The sequence below is a fragment of the Magnolia sinica genome, chromosome 18 (assembly GCF_029962835.1).
Source record: "Magnolia sinica isolate HGM2019 chromosome 18, MsV1, whole genome shotgun sequence".
Classification (NCBI taxonomy): Eukaryota; Viridiplantae; Streptophyta; class Magnoliopsida; order Magnoliales; family Magnoliaceae; genus Magnolia; species Magnolia sinica.
The window spans coordinates 7,677,734-7,700,975 of NC_080590.1; the positions used below are offsets into that span (position 1 = coordinate 7,677,734).

The following is a 23,242-nucleotide window of genomic DNA, read 5'->3' on the forward strand; positions in this document are numbered from 1 at the left end:
TAGCCAACGAGTATAAGGTACTGAAATTTGATATTTCGAAAACTGCTCTTTACAGCCCTTTCCACACTTAACATTACAACAGAAGAGATTTCATGTGAGCTCTGTGGAAGCTCAATGTATTGAACGGTCTTGATGAATCTGCGTCTTTTGAAGTGGGCCCATCAATGATGGAAGTGACCCACCAAAGTGGCATGGAATTGTCTCTTTAGCATATGCACACCAGTCCAAAGAATGCCGAAATTCACATATTCTTAGCTGAAGAGAGCCCATCTCATTTTCTCAACCAACCAATCTGTCCAAAATAAACAAAAGAAAGCACATGTAAGCAAAAATCTACCACTCCTTGGCCCTCTGCATGATCATAAATCTTGGCCTACCAACGACGTTCGCGTGCTGCTATCGGCCGTCTCGATTGCTCAGGTTGGTTGGCACGATCACCCCTCTTATCATTGCCTAAGCGGGCCATGGAAGAAGGTGCGGCATCCGTCTCCGGTGGGCCTATGGTTTTTGAAGCTTGGATCGCTTGCTTCAAGGTGGCCACCACCTCGGCCATCATTGGACGGTCCTTGGATTGCTTGGACAGGCACCTGTCCGCCAACTTGGCGATCATGCGTGCAGCGCCGAGGGAGTAGTGATTCCTGAGCCTTGGGTCCATGATCATGACGAACTTGTTATTGTCCACGGGAAATTCTTTCACCCATTCCAGTAACTTCTGTTCCATTCTCGGGCGATTTCTTTCCAACGATCTCCTACCTGTCAGGATCTCATATAGCACCACTCCAAAACTCCACACATCGCTCTTGATTGTGAGATGGCCTGTCTCAACGTAGTCTGGGGCCGCATACCCATAAGTGCCCACAACCTAACCATCAAGGACAAGCTCTTGTTAGCATGGCTTGCTGTTTGTTTAGAGAGAAAACAGTATAAAAGAATGAGAATTCTCTTGATGGGGCAAGCCAATTTCCTTTTCCTAGCTTTTTTACACTGCTCTTGCTAACCATTGAACTTCAACATTTTCATGACAAGCACACTCCAAACCATGCAACAGAATTACCATTTTTTCCATTTCACGAAGATTTCACAGAGCTTTTTTACTTCGAAAACATGATTGAAGAGCCTGTAGAATGTATATTGTTTGATGGTGGATAAATCACTGCCCCACCTGCCCCACAGGAGGGTGGTCCAGCCCATTCGTCTAGGTCTCACCATGGGTAAGGGTACATGAGAAGAATCTTGCCGACAAGAGATCACATTCAAGCCATTCATCTGGGTCCCACCACAGGTGGGGGCCAGATGACAAAAATATTGCTGAGGAGATATCATGACCATTGATAGAAAGGTGAGGTAGAAACAATAGTAGATGACTCCAGTGGAAATTTTGGCAATGTAAGCCATTGCAGTTGGACCCACTAGATGAACAGTCTGGATTACCACATGGTTGGAGCAGAAGGGGTAAACCTCCCATCAAACCTCCCGTCAGAATTGCCTGCCACTTATAATTATTCGTTGGCTAGTGAAATCCATTGTTTTGAGTACATTGTTATTGCAACATGACATCTTAAAAGACAATTTAAGGGCATGTTTGGATCAAATTTAATTACGATTACTAGTGTAATGAATGGGTTGCCAAATTCAAATTTCCTTGGACAGTCTTCAAATTGCAAGAATGCTATTTTCAAGCTGGACTTGAAAGAAATTAGCTGCAATATGAGGGAAACATAACTAAATCTGACCATTTTCCTTCCCATCAAAATGATCTTTTGCAATTCAATACAATTATGCATCCAAATGCAGAACAAAACAAAATCAAAATCCTATAAGAAAACATCTACGTACCGCTGTGGACACATGAGTGTGCCCCTCAGATGGTCCCTCCCTAGCTAGTCCAAAGTCCGACAGCTTGGGCTTAAACTCCTCATCTAACAGAACGTTAGATGCCTTGAAATCTCGATATATTACCTGTTCAAAGGGCAAGAATCATGCTTATCAGCCATAGACAGAAACACTCGTGATTGAGGTCTTAACAAGGAGCTCACATTTGATCTCGTGATAGTTCCGAGAGGTAAAAAAATGGAAAGCACGAAATGTGGAATCTTGACCGTTTTACACGGTTCATGGGATTCGCCCTACACCCAGATGGAACCAGATGTTGGACTCATGATGATTATGAATGGACAAAAATAGGTCCACCTCAATAGGGCCAATAAATGAACAGTCAAGATCTAATGTGCGTGCCACAGGTACAGAAATAGAGTGACTGATGAAGAAGTGTCTAGCATTACAATAAAATTTGACATTTTCGTGGGAGGAATTGAATGGTCCTGATGCATCAGAAGTTTGAACATGAATATTTGTGTTCTTATTTTCTATTTGTGCAAGTAGGGAACATGGTTTTGCATCCAGACTGTTGATTTGAAGGAACTGACGATGGATGAGTGACATTGAAAAAAAAAACCACTGGATTAGATGTTTCCAACCCTTGGAAAAACAAATTTTGGAGGCCCTGTTTGGCGGACACTTAAAATGAGTTTACCTTGGTATCTCTAATACATAATGAATTCTCTTAACAGTACTTGTGTATTACAGATCAAGAATTATAATAATAATTGTTGTTAACTAAAATGAGATGATCTCATTATCAGGTGTCTGCCAATCAAGAACTTTAGAATGCATTTTTTTGGAGATAACAAAACGATGGTCTGAAATAACAATAGTAGATAAGATGGATTCTGTATCTATTTCCTCTTCTAGGGCCTTCTAATAAATTCTCTGGTTGTAGATCAGGCAGATAGAAACATCCAATATGGAATTTTTTTTTAAGGCATTCTCCGTTCATGTTGGGGCCCATCATATCAATGGTCTGGATAACCGAACCATGGGCCCCACTTGTATGAAGGGATGCATGGGGACCTCATCATTCCTGCTGAAAAACTGCGTTCTTTAGTCTAAAGTTTAGCAGAAAGAAGACAAAATTACTGATTATAACGACGACTATGTAGCTAAAAGTAGCATCCAAATCAACTTCCTGATGACTATCAACTGACAGAAGTTTTAAAGTAGACCTGAACTTCCAATCCTCCGTGCAGATACGCCAATCCTTGAGCTGCACCCAAGACGATCTCGAGTCTTCTCTTCCATGGAAGAACAGGCAATGCCGGACTGAATAAATGATCTTCTAAGGTCTTGTTAGGCATAAACTCATAGACCAAGAGCCTCTGGATCCCTCTTTCACCATCCGCAGCACAATATCCGATGAGTTTTACAAGATTAGGGTGCTCTACTACGGCAAGAAATTGAACTTCTGCCACCCATTGTTTATGGCCCTAAATGAAAGAAAAAGGGAAAGAAACTATATTCACTCAAATAAAAAAATGAAATAAAGGATGCAAGTTGATGAAATATCAAATTGAATTGTGCTTTGTAATTTTAGTCTATAAATTGGACATGACCAAGTTGTGATTTCCCTATTTAGCATTCATATTGGCAACCTGGGCTTCACATTGCAACTATGTTATTTTCAAGTAGGTCTTGAAGAGAACATAACTGCAGGCTACTTTCTCATTGTGAATGTTAGGAAACACCATTGACTTTTGCCGTTTCCTCTTGATTAAAAGGGATTTTCACATTTCAATTCAGTTGTACCCCAAATGTAGCCTCAAATAATTCAAAAATAAAAGACAATTAGCATGCAGCATGCCATCAGCTAGAGGAACTTCAATTAAATTATATAAGAGAGAGACGTGAAAGGGGCCTCGGCTGTACTGAAAGGGTCTGTTTGGGTGTTCCCTCAAAAGGCAACAGATGTGATGCGCTCCTCCCAAACTAATATCTGTTTCCTTTTGGACCTTCCTGAAAGGAAACCAACCGATATAGTTTGGAGGTGGAAAACGCAGGAAAAAGGGAATCATGCTTAATGCAGTTTCCACATTGAGAAACGCCCCAAATGCCATCAAATGTGTTGGAGGCTCCATCGAAGCATCAGGCAAAACATGATTTGCAGGTATACCCAAATGGACCATTAGCTATGGAGATAAGCTGCAATTTTGTATATCATAGATATTATTTTTTCCTTTCCTTGATGAGTTCCTAAACTCCTCTTTCCTAAAAATTCAATCTGTGCAGTTCAAAAGCTAAAATCATAGTGTTATGTTGCATTTCAATCTATGACCATTAGGCCCCTGGTTAAGGGTGCGTTTGGTTGCACCAAAATCATGAATTTTCATAACTAATCAGTCTAGTTTGGCGCAAAATATCACGAAATTTCATAATATCTTGGCACAATCAAAGGCGCCCTAAAGCATTATTAAAAGTGAAAATTGTGCATTAAACAGGAGAAATGACGCATAAGATTTTACCCGGAAATCCAAATTTAAACTTGCACAATAAGACTCAGCAGACCTGCCTCAATCAAACTCATAAATCTAACGGCAATTTCACTTTCTTATATTGGATGACAAGAGTAAAAAAAAGAAGATAAGAGGGCCCACTACCTGCAAACTCTCCTTGTTGAGCTTTTTAATGGCCACTGCAATGCGTTCGCCATCACCATCAGGAGGCTTGACGAAGCCCTTATAGACGCTCCCAAATCCACCTTCTCCAATCTTTAGTGACCGGTGGAAATCATTAGTGGCATTTGTGAGCTCACTGAATGAAAAAACACGCAAGTTGTGCGCCTTCTCCTCGTACAAAGCTGGGATACTGCGACGTGAGGATGAGGCGTTGGTGATCGAACTTGCAGATTTTGTCACCCTTTGAGCACGTGGATCATTCGATTTCCTTCGCTCTGCTGCCGCTGGAGCTGATTTTGAAGCTTTATCCTTAAAGGGGAACAAACACTTCATTCTTCAAAATACGGTAACGATTTTCAAAATCTGAGTGATTTTAGTGTCTGGGTGTGCCGCTGATTCAAACCATCCTCAAAATCCATAGAGTTTCTCGAAATTCAATCGAATTCACCATTTGGGTGGGGATGAATTGAATGAATAATCAAGTAAAAACACAGCAAGAAGACGAAAAGGGGAGGAATTAAAAGAGAACACTGAAGGAAAACAGAAAAAAGAGGAAAAACAGGGAAAGAAGAAAAAACCAGATGGAGAATAAGAAAGGCGAAAAATGGGAAACCAACAACAGTCAAAACGGGGAAATAAAGAAAATCCAGATGAGAAACAGAGAAAATCAGGTTAAGAAGTAAAATCCAGGTGGAAAATGACCTAAAATGGCAAAGAAAATGAAAATTAAGAAAAACCCAGATGAAACATGAGGTAAAAAGCTTGGAAAACAGAAAAAATAAGATATCTAGATGGAAAAAGATAGTGAGAAAGACAAACCAGATGGAAAATAAAATAAAAATGGCAAAAAAAAAAAGCAGGAAAATCAAGCAAAACCCATATAAAATCAAATGCAAAGAAAAGCAGTAAAAGAGAACAAAACAGACCAAGAACAAGAAAAAAAAAAAAACAGAAGATAAAAGGGCTAAAACGATAGAAAAACAGAGAAGGAAAGATACCCGATGAAAAGAGGTTGTGAGAGAGAGAAAACAGACGGGAAATCAAATAAAAAATGGAGAAAAACTGAAAATTCAGACAAAAAAACCAGATAGAATACTAGGTATTAAAAAGGGCAAAGAATCTATTATTGAGAGAGAGAAGCAAGCTTAGAAATTAGTGAAAATCCAGATTAGAGACGAGGACGAAAGAACAATAGAAATGTAAGAGCATACGACTGCAATTTGAATAGGTAGTAATGCAGAGAGAGAGACAGAGAGAGAGAATTTCCTGGTTTTTTCGCTTCTTGAATGGCTTCGAATTCGATATAGATTTTTCTTCTTCATTTCTACGCGCTGGAAAATATCATCTTCCTCATCCCCGCGTTTTGAGTCTTGTCTCCTTCTCCCGATAAAAGTAGTATGGCGATTCGCGCTTGGAGGAATCAAATAGGTGAATCGCTTCATAAGTTACAAAATTTTGTTCTTTTAAGAGATCCAAACCAATAAAAAAGTGTAATAGACATATGTATATATATATATACACACACACAAACACACACAATATAATGTTAATAAACATTTTATGTATTCCACAATATCACTTGGAAAAATGAACGGTTAGGATAAAACAAAAGCCGACCATCATTATCTACACATTTTATTCGACATGATGAGCGGACCATATTGTATTTCGGGGTACAGAATCCTAAGTTAAACCCAAGAGTGAAAACTACGTAATCAAGCCGCGATTCACCTATTTAAATTATACTCGCGCGAATTTCATCAGGTGGTCAGTCTTTATAAAATATCACCAGCTAACAGTGGAAAGCAGTTCGGAGTGTTAAGGTCGGAAGCGGATTAGGTGTTACCCGGGTAACACTTTACTAGGTGTTTCCCTAATTGTGGGACCCACATTAATATATTTTTTATATATCCAAGCCATCCATCAGTTTTTAAAATATATTTTATATCATATTTAAAAAAATTTAAGAAGATCCAATACTTAAATGGACCACATAGTAGGAATTGAATTCCCACCATTAAAAAATTCTTGGCTCAACAAAAGTTTTGTATCAAGCGTATATTTGTGTTATCACTTCATCCGCGTCCTTATCAACAGGTTGGATAGAAAATAAACATTACGGTGGACCCTAGGAAGCTTCTAAGGGTGGGAGTCCAGTTTCCTATGGTGCGGTCCACGTGACATTGGGATCTTCTTAATATTTGGGACGTTGCTTTAAAATGATATGGAAAAACGGATAGACGGCTTGGATATACAATAAATATGTGAAGATGGCCCCGCGGTCAGGGAAACACGTGCTAGCGTGTTTACCATGCCCACATCTAATCCACTCCCGTTAACGTCGAGGTTTGCGGCACAAACACGCACCCCCGCTCCACACGCACTCATACGTAGCAAACCGCACACGTGCTAACCTGAAAGATGAGTGGGGCATCTGATCCGTACATAAGGTGGAGCCCACTGTGAATTAAGCATACAACCGTTGGTGATTAGGTGGATTAAATATGTAGGTTGAATGTGGATAGTTGGAATCTTTGAACCGTCCATTCGTTTGGTATCGTTGCAGCCCACCTCATGAGTGGGCAAAACTTATTATGGCTCAAGGTTATTGTTAATGCAAGAATCTGGACCGCACTCCTCCAACATGCATAAAAAGAAGATAAATGAGATTCTGGTTAGAGCAGTGAACATCCGGAGGGTAGGAATCTCGGTCTAGTTGCATGTGTTGAGAGGTTTACGGCGAGAGATTTTTCGTACCTCCCTCTGTCGATAGTCTACTTATTGTTAATATGGTAGGGCAATCCATCATTTTAGGCATGATCTTAGCCCTTGGGTGAGACTCGTGCACGAGTGATGAGTATGGGTCATTACTCTTGAATCACGTAGGGGATAGTCATGCGAGTGGTGGGCACGGCAGTTATTTTCGAGGATCCTGAGCTGAACTGATCTAAACCGAGCTCTGTCGATCGACTAGAGATGATCCGAACTGAGCTAATCTGAGCCGAGCTTTACTGATGGACCGAAGTTGTCCTGAGCTGAACTAATCCGAGCCGATCTTTATTGGTTGACCAAAAACGACCTGAGCCAAGCTAATTAGGACTAAATCAATCCGAGCTGTAGATCGGAACTAATCCTCCGCCATATCTATCTGTTCTCTCGATGGTTGATTGACCTTACCGAAGTCTTTGGTGAGCGCAAGTAGGGAGAAACTTGCCAATTTCCATCCGTGAGGTGACACGGAACTGGTAGGGTATCGTGGAGCCAAGCTGACTTTTTCTTTTTCTTTTTTAAACACACCCCTACATTCACGCTGTGGTGGGACTTCACCACCTATGGGTACTCAAACCCTTGACCAGCCGAGCTGATCTTCAGCAGGATTTATCTGTTGTCGATGGTCCCTTGCCTTACCAAATTATCCAGTCTCCGACAAGCGCAGGAGGGAAGAAACTTGCCAATTTCCATCCATGAGGTGACCCGGAATTGGTAGGGTGTTCGTGGAACCGAACTGACTTTGTTTTTAACACACACCCCCACACTCACGCTTTGATGGGATTTCACCATCTATGGGTACGCGAACCCTTGACCAGTTCTTGAACTGTTAAGTCTAGCACCGGGGCAAGAACTCGAAGGTGGTAGGACCACGTATTCCCATGATAGTCATCATCTGCACCACGTGTTCACACGCTTTTCTAGGTTAGCATGTCTAAAGAGTGCGTGTTGGGACTGCAAACCTGTTTGGACCTGAGTCTTTTCAAACGATGATTAAGGAGGGTCTAGCGATTCGATACGCTGCATGGTATTACTATCCGCACGCATGCGCACGTTATATGTACACATATCACATGTTTACTTGAATCTAAACTGTTCAAATAATACAAACCATCATGGATGGTTTAAAATAATGGAAAATTTATGTTAAATGGATTATCGTAACTGTTCTGTTGAGGTCCGCTGAATGGATGGTCTAAATAAAGCACAATCCTTCATCTTAGTTAATGGACCAACTAATTGTGGCTTTAGACGCTGCCTTTTATCCAGCGTGATTTGGCAACGTCTCAAAACTTTACGTTACGAAGTTAGACTTTAGGATGAAATTGCCCCAATTTATTTTGCAAAAGTGAGTTGAAAGTTGTTAAAAGGAGGGGTATTTTTATCCATAAATTCCTAATCCTTACATAAGAAGTCTACTTTGGTAACAAAGGTTTTAGATGGGTGAAAAAAAACCTGAGTAAAAGGTAGTATCTACAGTGATAAAGAACAATTAACTCCCATTCAAATTCCCCTAATAAGATTGCGACGCCCCGGCCAAGAAGTTCCTAAGGTCGTAAGGTAGTTGGACCCCACCATGATGTTGGTGAGAAATCCACCCGGTCCATTTGTTTTTCCCGTTCATGTTACACCATGAACCGCAAAAACGGAGACAGATGCAAAGCTTAAAAAGGGAAAAAATAAGCATAGTAGATGAGTCCGCATTATGTCTTTTTTTTTTCACCGCTTAAAATTTATCTTATCAAAGTTAATTTTTAGAGTACAGAGGTTGATTTTTTAACGAAAATACCCCTACCTGTTAAGATAAAGCAGCTGAAAAAAAAAATATGAATATTTTTTATCTTTCTAAGTTCGTCCGTACGAAAAATAGTCTAATTTAGTAATTAAAGTTTTTTCAGGTCTAATGAAAAAAGGTAAGTAATACATCGGGTCTATACTAAAAAAGTACCCTTAACAAGGCAATCCCATGGGAAAAGTTGGATAGTTGAAACCTTCCTAGGGTTCATCATGATGTTTATATGTCATCCAAACCGTTCACAAGGTCATTCATACTAGGATAAACTAAAATACAAGAATATTATTTTGATGCAAAACTTTCTAAAGCCCCACCAATATTTCAACAATGGACATACAATCTAATTGTTTTTGGATGTATGGCTCACTTAGGGCTCGTTTGGCCACCTGCATTAAGTGGGAGTAGCTGGGATTGTATTCGTTGGCTTGCCATATCCAGCATCCAGTCCTGTTTGGAGACGATTTTTCAACCCGGGATAATGAGCTTTGGGTATCCCCCACTATCATCCGTCAAAAGGTTGGATTTGGCAATCCCATCTACGAACGGCTGTAACTCGCTTCGACTTCAACACCGGGTAAACTGGACGCGGATTTCCTGCGAAAGCCTTTAGCAGGAAGTTCCTGCGCAAGTGTTTTGGGTGGGTCCACTGTATTGTTTGTGAGAAATCCAACCCGTTCATCCGTTTTTCGAGCTAATTTTAGGACATGAGAACCAAAATAAGTTGAATCCAAAATACAATTGGCCCACACGAGAGGAAACTATGGGGATTTAGTGACCATCGTTGAAATATTTAATATGGCCACAAAAGTTTTGTATTGGCCAAAATTTTTGGTGTTTTCCCTTCTCCCAGTGAAAATGACCTTATAAACGGTTTGGATGCCATATAAACATTAAGGTAAAGCCTAGGAAGGTTTCAACGGTAGGAATTTCTTTTCCCTCTGTTTCATCTTGCATGGCCCAGTTGAGTTTTTTATACTCATAATTTTTGGTCGCATGCCCTAAAATCATCTCTAAATATGGATGGACGGGTTGGATTTCTCATATACATAACGGCGGACCCCACCTTACATCCCAGTGCAGGAACTTCCTGCGAAAGCCTTTCCCAAGAAATCCGCTTGCGTCTGGTAAACCGCTTCCTCTTCTCTGTGTTTGAGTGACGTCCACATGAATGAAGCCATTTGGGTATGACATTTGACCGTGGGCCCCTTGTGTTGTATGTGATTACATCTACTCCGTTTATACATTTTAGAAGATAAGTTTTTATCGTTAGCCTAAAACTGAAAATTTTCCAAAGCCTCAATCAACCACACCACCGGAAACAGTGTGAATTGAACATCTACCATTGATAATTTCTTGGGGGCCACAGAAGTATAGTATCAATCTAATATTTGTGTTTTCAGTTAATCAATATCTTTGTGATATTATCAACAGATTTGATAAAAAAATATACATGTATGCCATAAAAAGGTTTCAACGGTGGAAATCATTATTTCCTATGGTATGGTCCATTTGAGATTTATATATACCTTATTTTTTGTCTCAACCATTAAAATGATCTGAAAAAAGGATGGACAGAGTGGATAAGACAATACACTGACGGTGGGCCCAACTGAGTGTACTCAGTATGAAAGGTGGGTAGTGAATAAGTCAGTACGATATAAAGTGTAAAGTGGGTGGCAATCCGATTTCATGTGGGTTCCTAGACCAACCCCTTTCACAGGATCTACGTGCGAAGGATAACTAGCTGGGGCCCACAGTGATATTTAACAGTGATATTTATGGGAAATCTACCACGTTCATCAGTTTTTCTACAATATGTTATGACATTGAACCAGAAATAACAAAAATCATTTTCTCATATGGGGCACACGACTGATGATTGAATGTCCACCATGCTAATACTATGGCCTGTTTAATAATTGACCAGCCTTATTTTTGCAATCCTATCTTTCTCAAATAGGATTTGGCTCCAATCCCACTAGATAGAAGTTAGTCCTATATCTTACAAACATGCCATTAAAAAGCATGGGATAAACCGAATCCAGAGAGAATACCTTACACATGCATTTAATGCTACGTTTCAATTCCATCCCGCTTAATCCCACCTAATGCAGGTGGCCAAATGGCCCTTAAGTTTTAGATATGCTTATTTTAGGTCACATTATCCGATAAAACGGATGTACGGAATACATTTCTCAAAAAATCACGGTGGGACAACTAGCTCCTCACCGCAAGAACCTTTGCAACAGGGGATGGAGTCAATCCACGTCAATCCCACGTCATGAGCAACCTAGCAAGGAACAGGCATCGCCTCCGACCGCATGTCATGGGAACTTCCTACCCCATAAAGCTAACTGGGGCCCACCATAATGCGGGTGAGAAATACACCGTCCATCCGTTTTGCCAAATCATGTAAGCTACGTGGGCGTATCCAAACCTTACCAATGAATAAGTGGGTATGGAAATGCTTGCCATTGAAATCTCCCTGATCCACCGTGTTCTTTATATGCCATCCATCTTAACCGATCATTTTAAGGCACGAGCCCCCAAAAGGAGCAGATCCAAGGCTTAAGTGAGCCAGATCACAAAAATAGTGGCGATCAAACATTTACCGTTGAAAACTTCTTAAGCCAATGGAAGTTTTTTTTTTTTAAAATCAAACTAATATTTGCGTTTTCCCTTCATCCGGGTATCCGTGGCCATATGAACACGTTGGATGGCATATAAACATCACTGTGGGCTCCGGGAAGGTTTCAATGGTGGTGTCATCATCACCAATGCTTCTTGTGATGTGGCCCAATTGAGCTCTGGATCTGCCTAATTTTTGGGCTAATGACTTAAAATGATCTATTAAAACGGATGGACGGCATGGATAAAACACATACATCACAGTGGACCCCACGGAGCCCCTGCGGTCCTGGCAGGAGAGGACGAGACCCGCGTCCCATCAATAATAGTTGGACGTGGACCCTCCACTTAAACGCGTAGGATTCATTGTGCGAGGGAAAAGCGGTGTGAACACGCAAGTATCATTTTCAGGGCTAGCCTATTTTCGCCCACCACGTGATAATCCAGACCGTTCATCTGGAAACTCATATCTATGTGGTCAACATGACGTGACTTGGAAGACCGTTTTCAAATTTCCTAGTGGAAAACCAAACAGGCCCTTAAATTACTTTCTTTCGAAGAAATCTCTCACGATTCAGATTGCTTTCATTTAAAGGTACGAACCACCGACACTGGAAAATTCTAGATGAACGGCGTGCATCATCACATGGACAGGCAGAAGGGTCCGGCAGATTGACCGAGTGGCGAGCCTCCACATGTGTGGAAAGGACAGTTATGTTCGTTGAGCTTTTGTAAGCCCACACGTATGTACAAGGACTCATGTATACGTACGCCACCACATGCGCTAGAGTTGCCTACAAATGCAAAATCCAAGCCGTTCATCAGGCGAGTCTGTCCGATGTTTTCTACCAGAAAAAGATCCAGCTCCATTAATCAGGTGGGCCACAATGTCAGAAATAGCATTTTCATCTATCCGTACATCTATTTTGTAAATAGTGGCTCATCTGATCAGTGGACCGACATGATTCTTGGATGAGAGCATCTAAATAGTGTTATGACTCTGATGAATGAATGGATCTCATTCCAACGTGTCACGCTGGCACACGTGTGGCGTGAATATGAGCTGCCTTGACACGCATGTAGGACTGGAAGAAAGAATTTGAGAAAGAGATTTCTATGTAGAGAAAATTACCACTGTAATCCCACCTTTTATCCAGCGTCTTTTATGAAGAATCCAAAACTTACCTTCCCAACTTAGACCTTGCACGTACGGACAGAGCATTCGAGGACGAAAATACTCCTGGGTATTTTTTCCTATGGCTACGGTTATAATCCGTAGGTATAGGTCTACAGAAACGAAAATTCACTTTGAAAAGCAGGGGTATTTTCATCCTCAAATGCTGTGACCGTACGTGCAAGGTCTAAGTTGGGAAGGTAAGTTTTGGATTCTTCATAAAAGACGCTGGATAGAAGGTGGGATACATAGTGGTAATTGTCTCTTCTATGTATTGTATTCATGGAACTGGATCCAGTGCTTCCAGAAGCATGGGATGTACTGTGCAAATGCGGTATTCATTTGATGGGCCCAGTAGTTGAATGGTCCATAGTATCAAAATCAAACTGTTTAGACAATCTTAGCCCTTTATTAGGTGGCACACAAATGGAGACTAAAAGACACAAGTTGGCGACGGTTCTGACTCTGTAATAAAAGGCCCACCTATTAGATGGTTAGGATAGTCTGATCAAAGAAAATTTTTAGCAGTTTCCAATCAATGGCAGAGGCCACGACATGCCCGGTTTCGATCATCATACACGTGTGCGATGCACCACAGAAATGCGTTGCCCACTGCCACCGTAGGCAGTGGATCCACTCCCATCGTAAAGAGAAAGGGGCCGTCTTATACATTCTCATATCAATTTACATTTTGTCACGCACCCATGTTGCCAGACGGTCCATTTCCACCTGACAACTACTTGAATTTCGTTATGCAAGTAAAAATAAAATAAAAACTATGCTAGCATCTGTTTGACTTGCTGGATTTATATATTTATTTTATCAAGATGATACGGTGTCCCCACCCCTTTAAGGGGGGGACCTGAAACATGTGTATAGGATAATCCATGGAGAGGGTATTCGAATTCGTGTTTGTGTATAGCAAATATTCATGAAGTTGTTTAACCAGATTCACTGGAACTTTAAAAGGGAATTTTAGAAAAACAAAATTCAGAATAATGAGATTATTTTATTTTTTTTCAATATTTGAATTCCGTTTCCAAGAAATCAAACTACCATTTAAGCCTACTTAGCTATTAGGGAATTCATTTTGTGCTTTTTATGTTCCATAAGTATTGATAGATTTAGCCTGATATTTTTTGGAGAATGTTTGAAATTTGCTTCGTAGATACATTATATAAATTAATTCTTGTTTATTTAGAGCCTAAAAGCTGCATCGCTGTCTTCCCCTTCATTCTACCCCGACCATGCTCACAGCCCAGCTGGTCGGCCAGCAGTAGTGGGAATTCTCATTCAATAGTCAAACGATGGGTTGGATGTAGGATCTTTTCCATGATGAGTGGTACGTCGGTACGGTTGTAAATGATATCATCAGAGCCTCTTTTTTGTCGCCGTTCTTTCCTTGCCTAAAAGCTGACGAAACCTTTTTTGGGATGATTGTCTTTTCATTTGCCAATATAATTCGAGGTAGATGAGTAATGATCATTTACCCATGTATTTAGAGCAGCAGCTCAAGGTTGACGTTGACGGGGAGCTTGGTTGCGAAGCTTCCGACTTTGGTAAATTACATTGGGCCTGTTTGGTTTTCCAATCACACTAGTGGTTGGGTGGAAAGACAGTAGGATTACATCTTTACATGTATTAGTAATAATTGGTTGAATACTGGTATGTTGCTTTCCCATGCTTGTTTTTTGGTATGTTTTGGATATAGTAGATGACAATTCAATAGGGACCTGTTTGGATAGACAGTGTAGTTGTCACATCACTGCTAAGATGCTGGTATGGTGTCCACCATCTCAGCTCTGCAGCAACTGTAATCAGTTGTTTGATTTTTACAGCAATACTGAGTCTACGTAATTCCCCTTTCAGCAGTTTGGTCAACGTCCGGACGACTGGTTTCAATGGACCCAAAGTTTCAACATGGTAAAACTTGATATCCACATCTCTGTCTTGCCGACTGCACGATGATGTTTGTGATAGATCGTGTGGTCCACAATATATATCGAAATGCATCGAAACGTATAACATCACTTTTGGGTGGACCACGTAATGATCTTTGTAGGTTTTCATTGTGTGGTCCACAACATATATCATTTTAATACCCATCACGCGTATATCAGCAGTATGTGGTGAACCACATGATAATCTTTGTGACATATTGTGTGGTCCATAACATGTATCAAAATGCACCAAAGCGTATATCAGCATTTTGTGTCCACCATTTCATACGGAGTGTCTCGAGGTTGACATTCCGTGATCTGAATCTAGTACCTACATTTTGAATGGCTTAATAAATGCCACTACTTGGGTCTTTCAAATTCGGATTGGAACGGTAATAGATCATCGAATACAAAATTCAGCTGAAACATAGATAAATAGATACAAGATTCAGAAGTAAACATATAGAAGTGAAGGTGTACATGTGGCACTTCAAAATTTTTAATTTGATGTATATCACCGTACTCACACCACTGATGGATGGGTGTGGGATCAGTAACCCAATGTCAGTAGCAAATTGGACAACTCATATTCCACTCTACGTGTGGATATCTGGGCCCCACTGAAGAAAATAATATTGTAATCCTATGAAGATAAGAAGTCAGTAAAAACCACGTAGAGGTTAACCTATAAACTTCCTATACCTCCACAAAACCTATTCAAAGCAAACCACAGTCCTCCAGAAATTCATAACAGTCAGTAGTTAACATAACCATTAAACATAAAGTTAAAAACTAGCGCCACGCAATAAGCTGAATGGCGATGATTAAAAACAAGCAACCGAAGATTATCCTAAGGAGAGCCTCAATTAACCTTGGCGTTTCTTCAACACCATCTGCCGGTGTGCAGATGCTAGCCCATTTTGCACAGTAGTGGGATGGTTATGGGGAGCGCCCTATAGAAAGGTTGCTACAACTGACAATGATTGGTCGTTCGGTGTTCAGCATCCCCGTCTGATAGTCGTTACTGAAGTCGGTCACCGCTTCATAGTGCTGCGCCGGTTCATTGTGTTACGCCGCATACTCGCAGAAAGCAGTCCATTGAGTATATGCCTCTGACGTGGACTTGTATCCTTTGAAGTGGGCCATGGAAAATCCGTCCACCTGCTGTCGGCATTCCTCCTAAGTATAATACATGTCGGGTTGACGTCCATTGAAGACGACATACATTTTCTTCCCCATCTGCAGATACTGGAAATACCATTAATTACAACTTGCAAATGGATGGATTATTACCATTAATTAAACTTGCAATGATTGTAATCACGTTACTAGGACCTATAGATAAGTGATAATGTAACAAATCTGAGAATCCGAGAGCATACCTAAAGCGTTGACTTGACCAGAAATGAATTGGACAACTCCTATTGAAAGTGCAGTATGAACAAGATAGTCATATGGCAAACAATACATGAATGATATAAACAGCAGATAATGCATGATTAGATATCAGCAGGTAATGCAAGTTATAACGCATCAACGGTGGAGCTGATACAGCCGCACCTTAAACATCTAAAATAAGCAGAAAAAACAAAAGATAAAAAGTAAAATATCATCCAAAATGTTAAACATTTTTCAGGCTAGTGACGAAAACTAGCCCTAAACTAGAAAAGTCAGTTTTGTCCAAAAACCACTTGGCTGACAAGCCAAATAAACCAGAAACCCATCAACGGTCAGGTAGATGGCAGTGCAATCAGTCAGATGACTGATCTAGTGCAAGCAACATTAGCACAAAGTCCAACCTTCTATGCTCAGAGAGTGAAAGGAACGAGGCAGATTGTTGTTCATCTTTACATAGTATCCTCGTGGCGCATACGATCTCGTGACTCGTGAGGCCTTCAATCTGCTCCAGAGCAGGCATAATCTGGGACATACGTACGAAATCCTTCCCTTGGTGTATGGTTATAGTTAGTGACTTGACAGCTTCCGTAACATCACTCATCCATTTGCCAATGACGTCGCAAGGGCGATCCTGTCTGGCTCTCTTCCTAGAATTGGATGTGCTGCCTGTGTTCACCAAGCTGTTCCCATTGACATTTGGACTACGGGTTGCGATATGAGCTCCCTCACCAGTGTGAAACGACCACTAGATGTTCTGCCCACTGTCCCCAATATCGTCACTCGATAGACGAGTGTATCGTCGTTCAGATCAACTGATGTCATTGGCGTAATGTCAGAATCACGAGACTTTCCCTTTCTCGCAGTACTAGGCATATTTCCTGTGGAAGCGCACGATCATTTCCAAATAGGTAGGCGAGGTCATCGTACCTTCGCACCACCTTCCCTCGAATGTGTTATGCATATGGATGTGACTATTGACAACAAGCAGGAAAAATCTATATTACTCAGAGAAATATGGAGGAGATATACTTTAAATCAAATATGTGGTGAACTAACAGACTGGTTCAAAAAGAACAAAAAAAGAAAAGAGGAAAAACTTACCCATATGTAATCCTCCCAGACATCATCTGGGGTAGTAACTAGCTTATTGTCGTCATCTCAGTCAAACCCACTGGCATTGAGAATGTCCTGAATCTCAAAATACAATCGTTTCAATGTCCGTAAGCAATTACCGACATGCTTTTCCTGTACTGATATCCTTAGGGCACTCCTGACAGTTTCCACGACCGTTTTATAGGTCTCCTTCTTAAAACCGTTTGCACTCTTATAGCCATTCGCCACAACATCCATCAAGGTATCAATGAGACAGTCATCCATCTCATCCGTCCACCGCATTACACCACCAGACACAATGTTGTCATCGAGTGATTTTGATTTATACTTTCATGGTGTCCTACGTAGTGTGACAGATTGCTCCTGGCCAGGTTGTTTGGTGGGGGTTGACTGATTGTTCAACGCTTTTGGAGACATTTCTTCGTCACTATTAACTTCAATTATCTACAAATAGCATAATGGACATATTTAGTTTAACCATACAACATTGCATATAAGTCATGCAAAGGCAATAAAATGAAGAAAGCTAAAATTTAATAGATAGATACAGAATGTGGTATACAAAAAAGTCATTTGAGGATCATCTTCTTCCAAACTTCCAACAAGGTACTAATACATGCTTGTAGGTATCGTCGTACAATCATGTGATACGATAACCTACTACAAAATGACAAAATATACTTTTAGTAACATCAAACACCACGACTCACAGGAAGCGATTCATTCCACATCCTCATAGCAATATTGTCTCGAAATGTGGCCCATTCGTCCTTCTCACGTTGTGTCACATTAATTGAGCATGGTGATAAGTCTATACTTTCTGTTACATCTGTAGATGAGACTTCATCTTCTACCAAACCAGCTCTTCCAGATAGACAGATGAAGTTGTGTAACACACAACATGCGATGAATATCTTCACCTGTGTGTTAAGGTTGTATGGTGGAGCTGATTTGAGAATTGGAAAGCGAGCTTTCAATACTCCAAATATTCGTTATATAACATTTCATAGTTGAGCATGCCGATAGTTGAATAGTTCTTTCATGTTGCTTAGAACGCGGCCCATGCGGTACTCATTGAGGTGATACCATACACCGCAATAAGGAGCCATGAATCCAAGAGCATGGGCGTAACCAGCATCAACTATGTAATACTTACCTACAAATAATTACGAGTGATTATCAATCTATGTACTCAGAAGTCATGTATTCAACATATTTGATCATATAAATACACATGAAGTACCCTGGGGGATAGCAAAGTGATCGGTGGAATGTATTAATGCACTGAGTAACATGTGTGTCAGAGGCTGATCCCTCCCATCCAGCGAGCACATATACGAACTTCATGTCAAATGTACATGCACCCATTACGTTCTGAGAGAGGAACCCTTTCCTGTTACGGTAGGTTGCACTTTTCAATGCCGGCACGTGAGCGGGTATATGGGTCCCATCAATTGCACCAATGCAACCCTAATTTCAACTTGAAATATCATGATAAAGCAAAATATACTATAAAGTTTGGACAGGACTATACGTTGCATTAATGTGATTACAAATGAGCGTACCTGAAAGTACGTGCTCCATTTAGGATTGGAAAGGATCTCGTTCAGTGTATCTGCACTTAGGAGTGTCACAAACTCCCGATATAATTCGATAATTGCATCGACCGCTTTACTAAAATATCGGCTCACGATTTCTCTAGACCTTATAAACCTATGTCCAATGACACGGTTTTTAACATTATGCCCTATTGTGTGAAGAAACATGACAAGTTGTTCCTCCATGCTTACATGTTTCCCATCGGAAAGAAGATTTCTATCCCTGAGAACCGAGCATAGGTTGCAGAATATGGCCTTGTTTATTCTGAGCTGTGCTATGCACTCGCTGTCACCCGCTCGTATTATTGCATTTATCATCTTCTTTCTTTTAACATCCCCAAATCTTGAGGGTGACTTAAAGAAAATATATCTGCAATATTCCCCTACTCCAATAGTAGTAGTCGCTGCAGCAAGTGTGGCTGCAAAGGCAGCCATTTCCTCTTCTGTCCATCCTTGACCCTCCATATTTTGATTTTACCCTTTCATTGCATACCCAATGAAATGTTGTCAGCACCAACGAGTCGTTATGAGAAACCGGTGTTCAAAAATGTATCGTAGCATTATGCCGTTGATATATACATTAGTTGGTGTTATGTATTGATATATACATTACTGACGAGACATATATATACACATGAAGATTGGTGATCATTAGTAGGTTTTCATAACAAGATGTTTGAATTTTGGAGAATACCTGGGAGTTCATATTATTATTTTTGTCATGAGGTAAAAATAAAAGGATGCTCTACTGTGTAATTACTGAAGTTTGTTGATTAGCAGAAAACAGTCATCATTTAAGCAAAGGTCCTTACTGTGCAATGACCTGTTGCCGATATTACAAAAATAATCTGTAATATCATCTAACAGTCTTCATTACCTATAAGATGTGATGATGCAAGCAATTTATCAAAAAATCCCATGTAGTAGGATGTGCAATACATATAAAATGTCATACGCAAGATAAATCAAAATGCTTTTCAGCTTTGAAAATCTAAATATTAATCTGTGCAACCAAGATCACTTGCCTGTTTACACTGTTTACTAGAAATTTTTTCGACGTTTCATTCACTGCAATTTTTTTTCATAAACCATACCAATATGTTGATGGTGTTGACTGGTCGAAAAGGTCCGGGACCTCAATGACTTTATTACAAGCATCTCAATTATACTAAACAGAACAACTTATCAGTCTTGTGCATGGGGCACGCTCGAACAGGAAATTCAATTTGACGAAGCTATCATTACATATATTGAAATGTTCATCGTTACTACTGAACAACATCTACACCAGTTATCAATGAGAGTGTCCAGTGGTGGCCATAAACCAATGGAAAAACTGATAAGCAGAAAATACTTTACATTTCACAACAACTCAACAAAATCACAATAGAGATATCTGAAAACCCTTTGCTCAGAAATTTTTTTCCTCATCTGTAGAGTAATATACAGATGACAGAAGGACCCACTAGCTTTTGCTGGGGCCTTATTTCTATCTTTTCTTTTCCTCTTTGTAGCCTATTGCCACCTACAGATTATAGTTTTTCTTATATAGGGATATACATGGAAAACACATGCACGAATGTCATTCCATCCGATATTCATGGAACAGCTGTGTGAGATGCAAGCGGTTCATCAGATGGGCCCCACCGCTTATATGTATTTGCCCAGAAAAACTTATCATCCTCCCCAAAAATAGCCATCTCTCTTCCATGTAGCTGTTTACGAATGAAAATCCGTCATCTGTTAATGAGTGGATTTAAACAGAGGCTAGACAGAAAGTAAACAGAGGACCACATCGTCCGCCCGGACATTCCATCTTCACGAGTGGTAAAGAGTAAAGAGAGAACATAGGACTACGCACTTTGGCATCATATGCTTTTTCGTTAAACAGATGATAGGCAAAGATAAACAGAGGTCAATAACGTCCAGAACATCCGATCGGACTTTCCATCTTAGCCCTGGACCACCCCATTCAAACAATATATGCAGCCAGATGATGGGGAAACATCAAATGACAAAGTCTATTTCAAGCACAAAACTTGCCATGCAACCGATAAAATGCCTGTCATACTGAAAATCCTACAGAGGCTTCGACGCACCTCAAACATTAGAAGAAAACACCTTCACAACATATACCTTTTACATCCCGGAGTTGCTAATATTCATCAGAAAATGTCTAAAACAGTTACCATCAAACCCTCTGTTGCCCGTAAAATACCATCATCTGGGGCGTACCTATTTCGATATCAGATGGCTGTTGTCGAATATTTGATGGTGCATGTACAGTTCACGCAGCGCTGAAGGTGGATGAAACGTCGTCTACTATGGAGATCTTTCCTTGGCTCTGTCCAAAAGAGGGAAAGAGAGACGGTAAGTTCATTTGCAAATGATTTGAGGAAGATAAGAAGGTAACCTTGCATGACAACCTTCCAACAAGATCGCCGGATCTCTGGCGCTCAGATATCTGAAAAGGTCATCGGAGGGGGTGGGAGCTTACTGGACGATTGGTAGAAATGAAATAGTAGTGGGAATGAGATGAAGAGAGCAACGCTGCGGTGGGAATGAGAGGAAGAAAGAAAAACAACGGTGGAAATAAAAACCCGAGGATATCCTCTGCATGGTGTCCCATGGACCACAGAAAGGTTTTCATTCTCTGAGACGGGTGTCAGAGGCTTTCCATCGAGTACCTGCATTTCGCAGGCGCTGGCATCTGAAATACCGCCAAATCCAGCGAAACGTGGATTCGGTGATAAATGCAGCCAATTACACTTATATTCAAACGTGTGTGAATTGTCATTATTACCCTTTTCATTTGAAATACTGGTATTTAGTAAAACCAAACAGGCCCTTAGTACAACTTCTACATGTATCTTATCCACCCCCTTCATCCATTCAGTCAGCCCATTCCACGACATGAGCTAAAAAACGAGGGATATCTAAAGCTGAAGTGGACCACACTATAGGAAATGGTGGGAATTGAACACCCAGTGTTGAAAACTTATTAGGGGCGATAAAAGTTTTGGATCAAGCCGATGTTTGTAAATACATTTAATATATGTTAGTGTGATCTTATAAACAAATTGGATAATAGATATACATTCATGTGGGTGTTAAAAAGGTTTTAATTTTGAACGGTCAACATCATTAGCCACCTTATTTTCTTGTGGTGTGGTCCACTTGAGCTTTTAATCTAGCTCATTTTTGGGCTCGTGCCCTAAAATTATATAATAAAGCAAATAGATAACATGGATGACACATATAGATCACTTTGGCACCCATAGATTTTTACCGTTCTATATATATGTTGGGTTTCACGCACTTAGATACTGTTTTAGATGTGTAATTATGTGTGTATTTTTCTCTTAAAATTTTTTTTTTTTTTTTTAAACACTCTTCAAAAGTCATCATTAACAATTCACACCATTTAAATATATAATTGAAAAAACTAATACCCCCTTAGGAAAGCTTATAAATGGAATTATTAAAAAACATAAAAACCACTAAAAAATGTATATATCTTGTAAAAATTAGAGAATTAGTAGGCAAAAGAATATATATGTAACAACCCATTTTTTTGTGGGAACCAACCCCACCGTCTACTTGTGTGTGACCCACTCAGCCTCATTTTTGACCTTATATCCTCTCATGGCCAGGCCGAGATGATGAACGGAGTAGATTTATATCATCGTTAGTGGGACCCACCATAACTTTAAAAAATAATAATAAAATAAAAATAAAAATTTTATCTTCCGTACGTCTCCGCCACCTAACCCACCTTTTCCATTCCTCCTTCCTTTTCTTACGGTAATGGGCACCGAACCCTCTCACGAAACGAAACTACCCACATTCCCCATTCTTCCACCTCGTTCCTCACATCCATTAAAAAGGAATGAAAAATATAAACAAAGATTCAATCATATCGAAAAGGGGGAGAGAAAACCCGGTAGATCAAGAGAGAGAGCTCTGCAAATCAAGAGAGAGAGAGATTAAAGCGGAGTCGGATCATCATACTTTTAAGGTAAGTGATCTTATCTTGAGGTTTATCATTTTCAGTTAATTATTATGCTTATTTATTCCAAAATTTTGATAAGAATATTATTGTCTTTTGATTATTATGTAGGGAATCCTACTCATTTATGAATTTTCATTTTATATATTTCTGATATTTAATGTTGAAATAATTTATATATAAATAAAATAAAATAAATTTACAGAATAAAATAAACAATTTATGTAAGTTTATATTTTAATTTAGAAATTCTATATATAAAAAATTATTTGTTAATATTAAAATTAAAATGAGTTATTCCTAAATTTTA

General features: G+C 39.9%; 2 protein-coding genes across 4 annotated transcripts; both read right to left on the minus strand.

The window, feature by feature from the left end:
- LOC131232781 (probable serine/threonine-protein kinase PBL19) lies at positions 1–5,841 on the minus strand. Of its 3 annotated transcripts, XM_058229261.1 has the most exons (5): positions 4,491–5,838; positions 3,063–3,323; positions 1,837–1,959; positions 378–862; positions 1–292 (listed from the first exon to the last, which is right to left on the minus strand). In XM_058229261.1, coding segments are annotated over exons 1-5 (1,221 nt in total). In that variant the 5' UTR covers positions 4,842–5,838; the 3' UTR covers positions 1–291. The 3 variants fall into 3 exon arrangements, with proteins under 3 accessions (XP_058085244.1, XP_058085243.1, XP_058085245.1); XM_058229260.1 differs by having other exon boundaries at positions 1–862; XM_058229262.1 differs by lacking the exon at positions 1,837–1,959 and having other exon boundaries at positions 1–862; positions 4,491–5,841.
- Positions 5,842–17,655: 11,814 nt separating this feature from the next.
- On the minus strand, positions 17,656–19,358 carry LOC131233746 (uncharacterized). The gene is made up of 5 exons (XM_058230528.1): positions 18,891–19,358; positions 18,684–18,795; positions 18,346–18,481; positions 18,036–18,189; positions 17,656–17,769 (listed from the first exon to the last, which is right to left on the minus strand). The coding sequence occupies exons 1-5, from the start codon at positions 19,356–19,358 to the stop codon at positions 17,656–17,658; spliced, it is 984 nt and encodes a 327-aa protein (XP_058086511.1).
- Positions 19,359–23,242: the final 3,884 nt, after the last annotated feature.

Bases quoted from the DNA above. Each gene is read 5' to 3' on its own strand.
- LOC131232781 (XM_058229260.1), bottom strand. From the start codon at position 4,841: ATGAAGTGTTTGTTCCCCTTTAAGGATAAAGCTTCAAAATCAGCTCCA. The intron at 1,960-3,062 runs GTCTACTTTAAA...CCCTTTGAACAG, and splicing joins ACGGAGGATTGGAAGTTCAG to GTAATATATCGAGATTTCAA. The intron at 863-1,836 runs GTACGTAGATGT...CTTGATGGTTAG, and splicing joins ACACTCATGTGTCCACAGCG to GTTGTGGGCACTTATGGGTA.
- LOC131233746 (XM_058230528.1), bottom strand. From the start codon at position 19,358: ATGGCTGCCTTTGCAGCCACACTTGCTGCAGCGACTACTACTATTGGA. The intron at 18,190-18,345 runs GCATGCTCAACT...TCTATCTGGAAG, and splicing joins AAAGAACTATTCAACTATCG to AGCTGGTTTGGTAGAAGATG. The intron at 17,770-18,035 runs GTGAGTCGTGGT...TGCTATTTGTAG, and splicing joins TGTGGAATGAATCGCTTCCT to ATAATTGAAGTTAATAGTGA.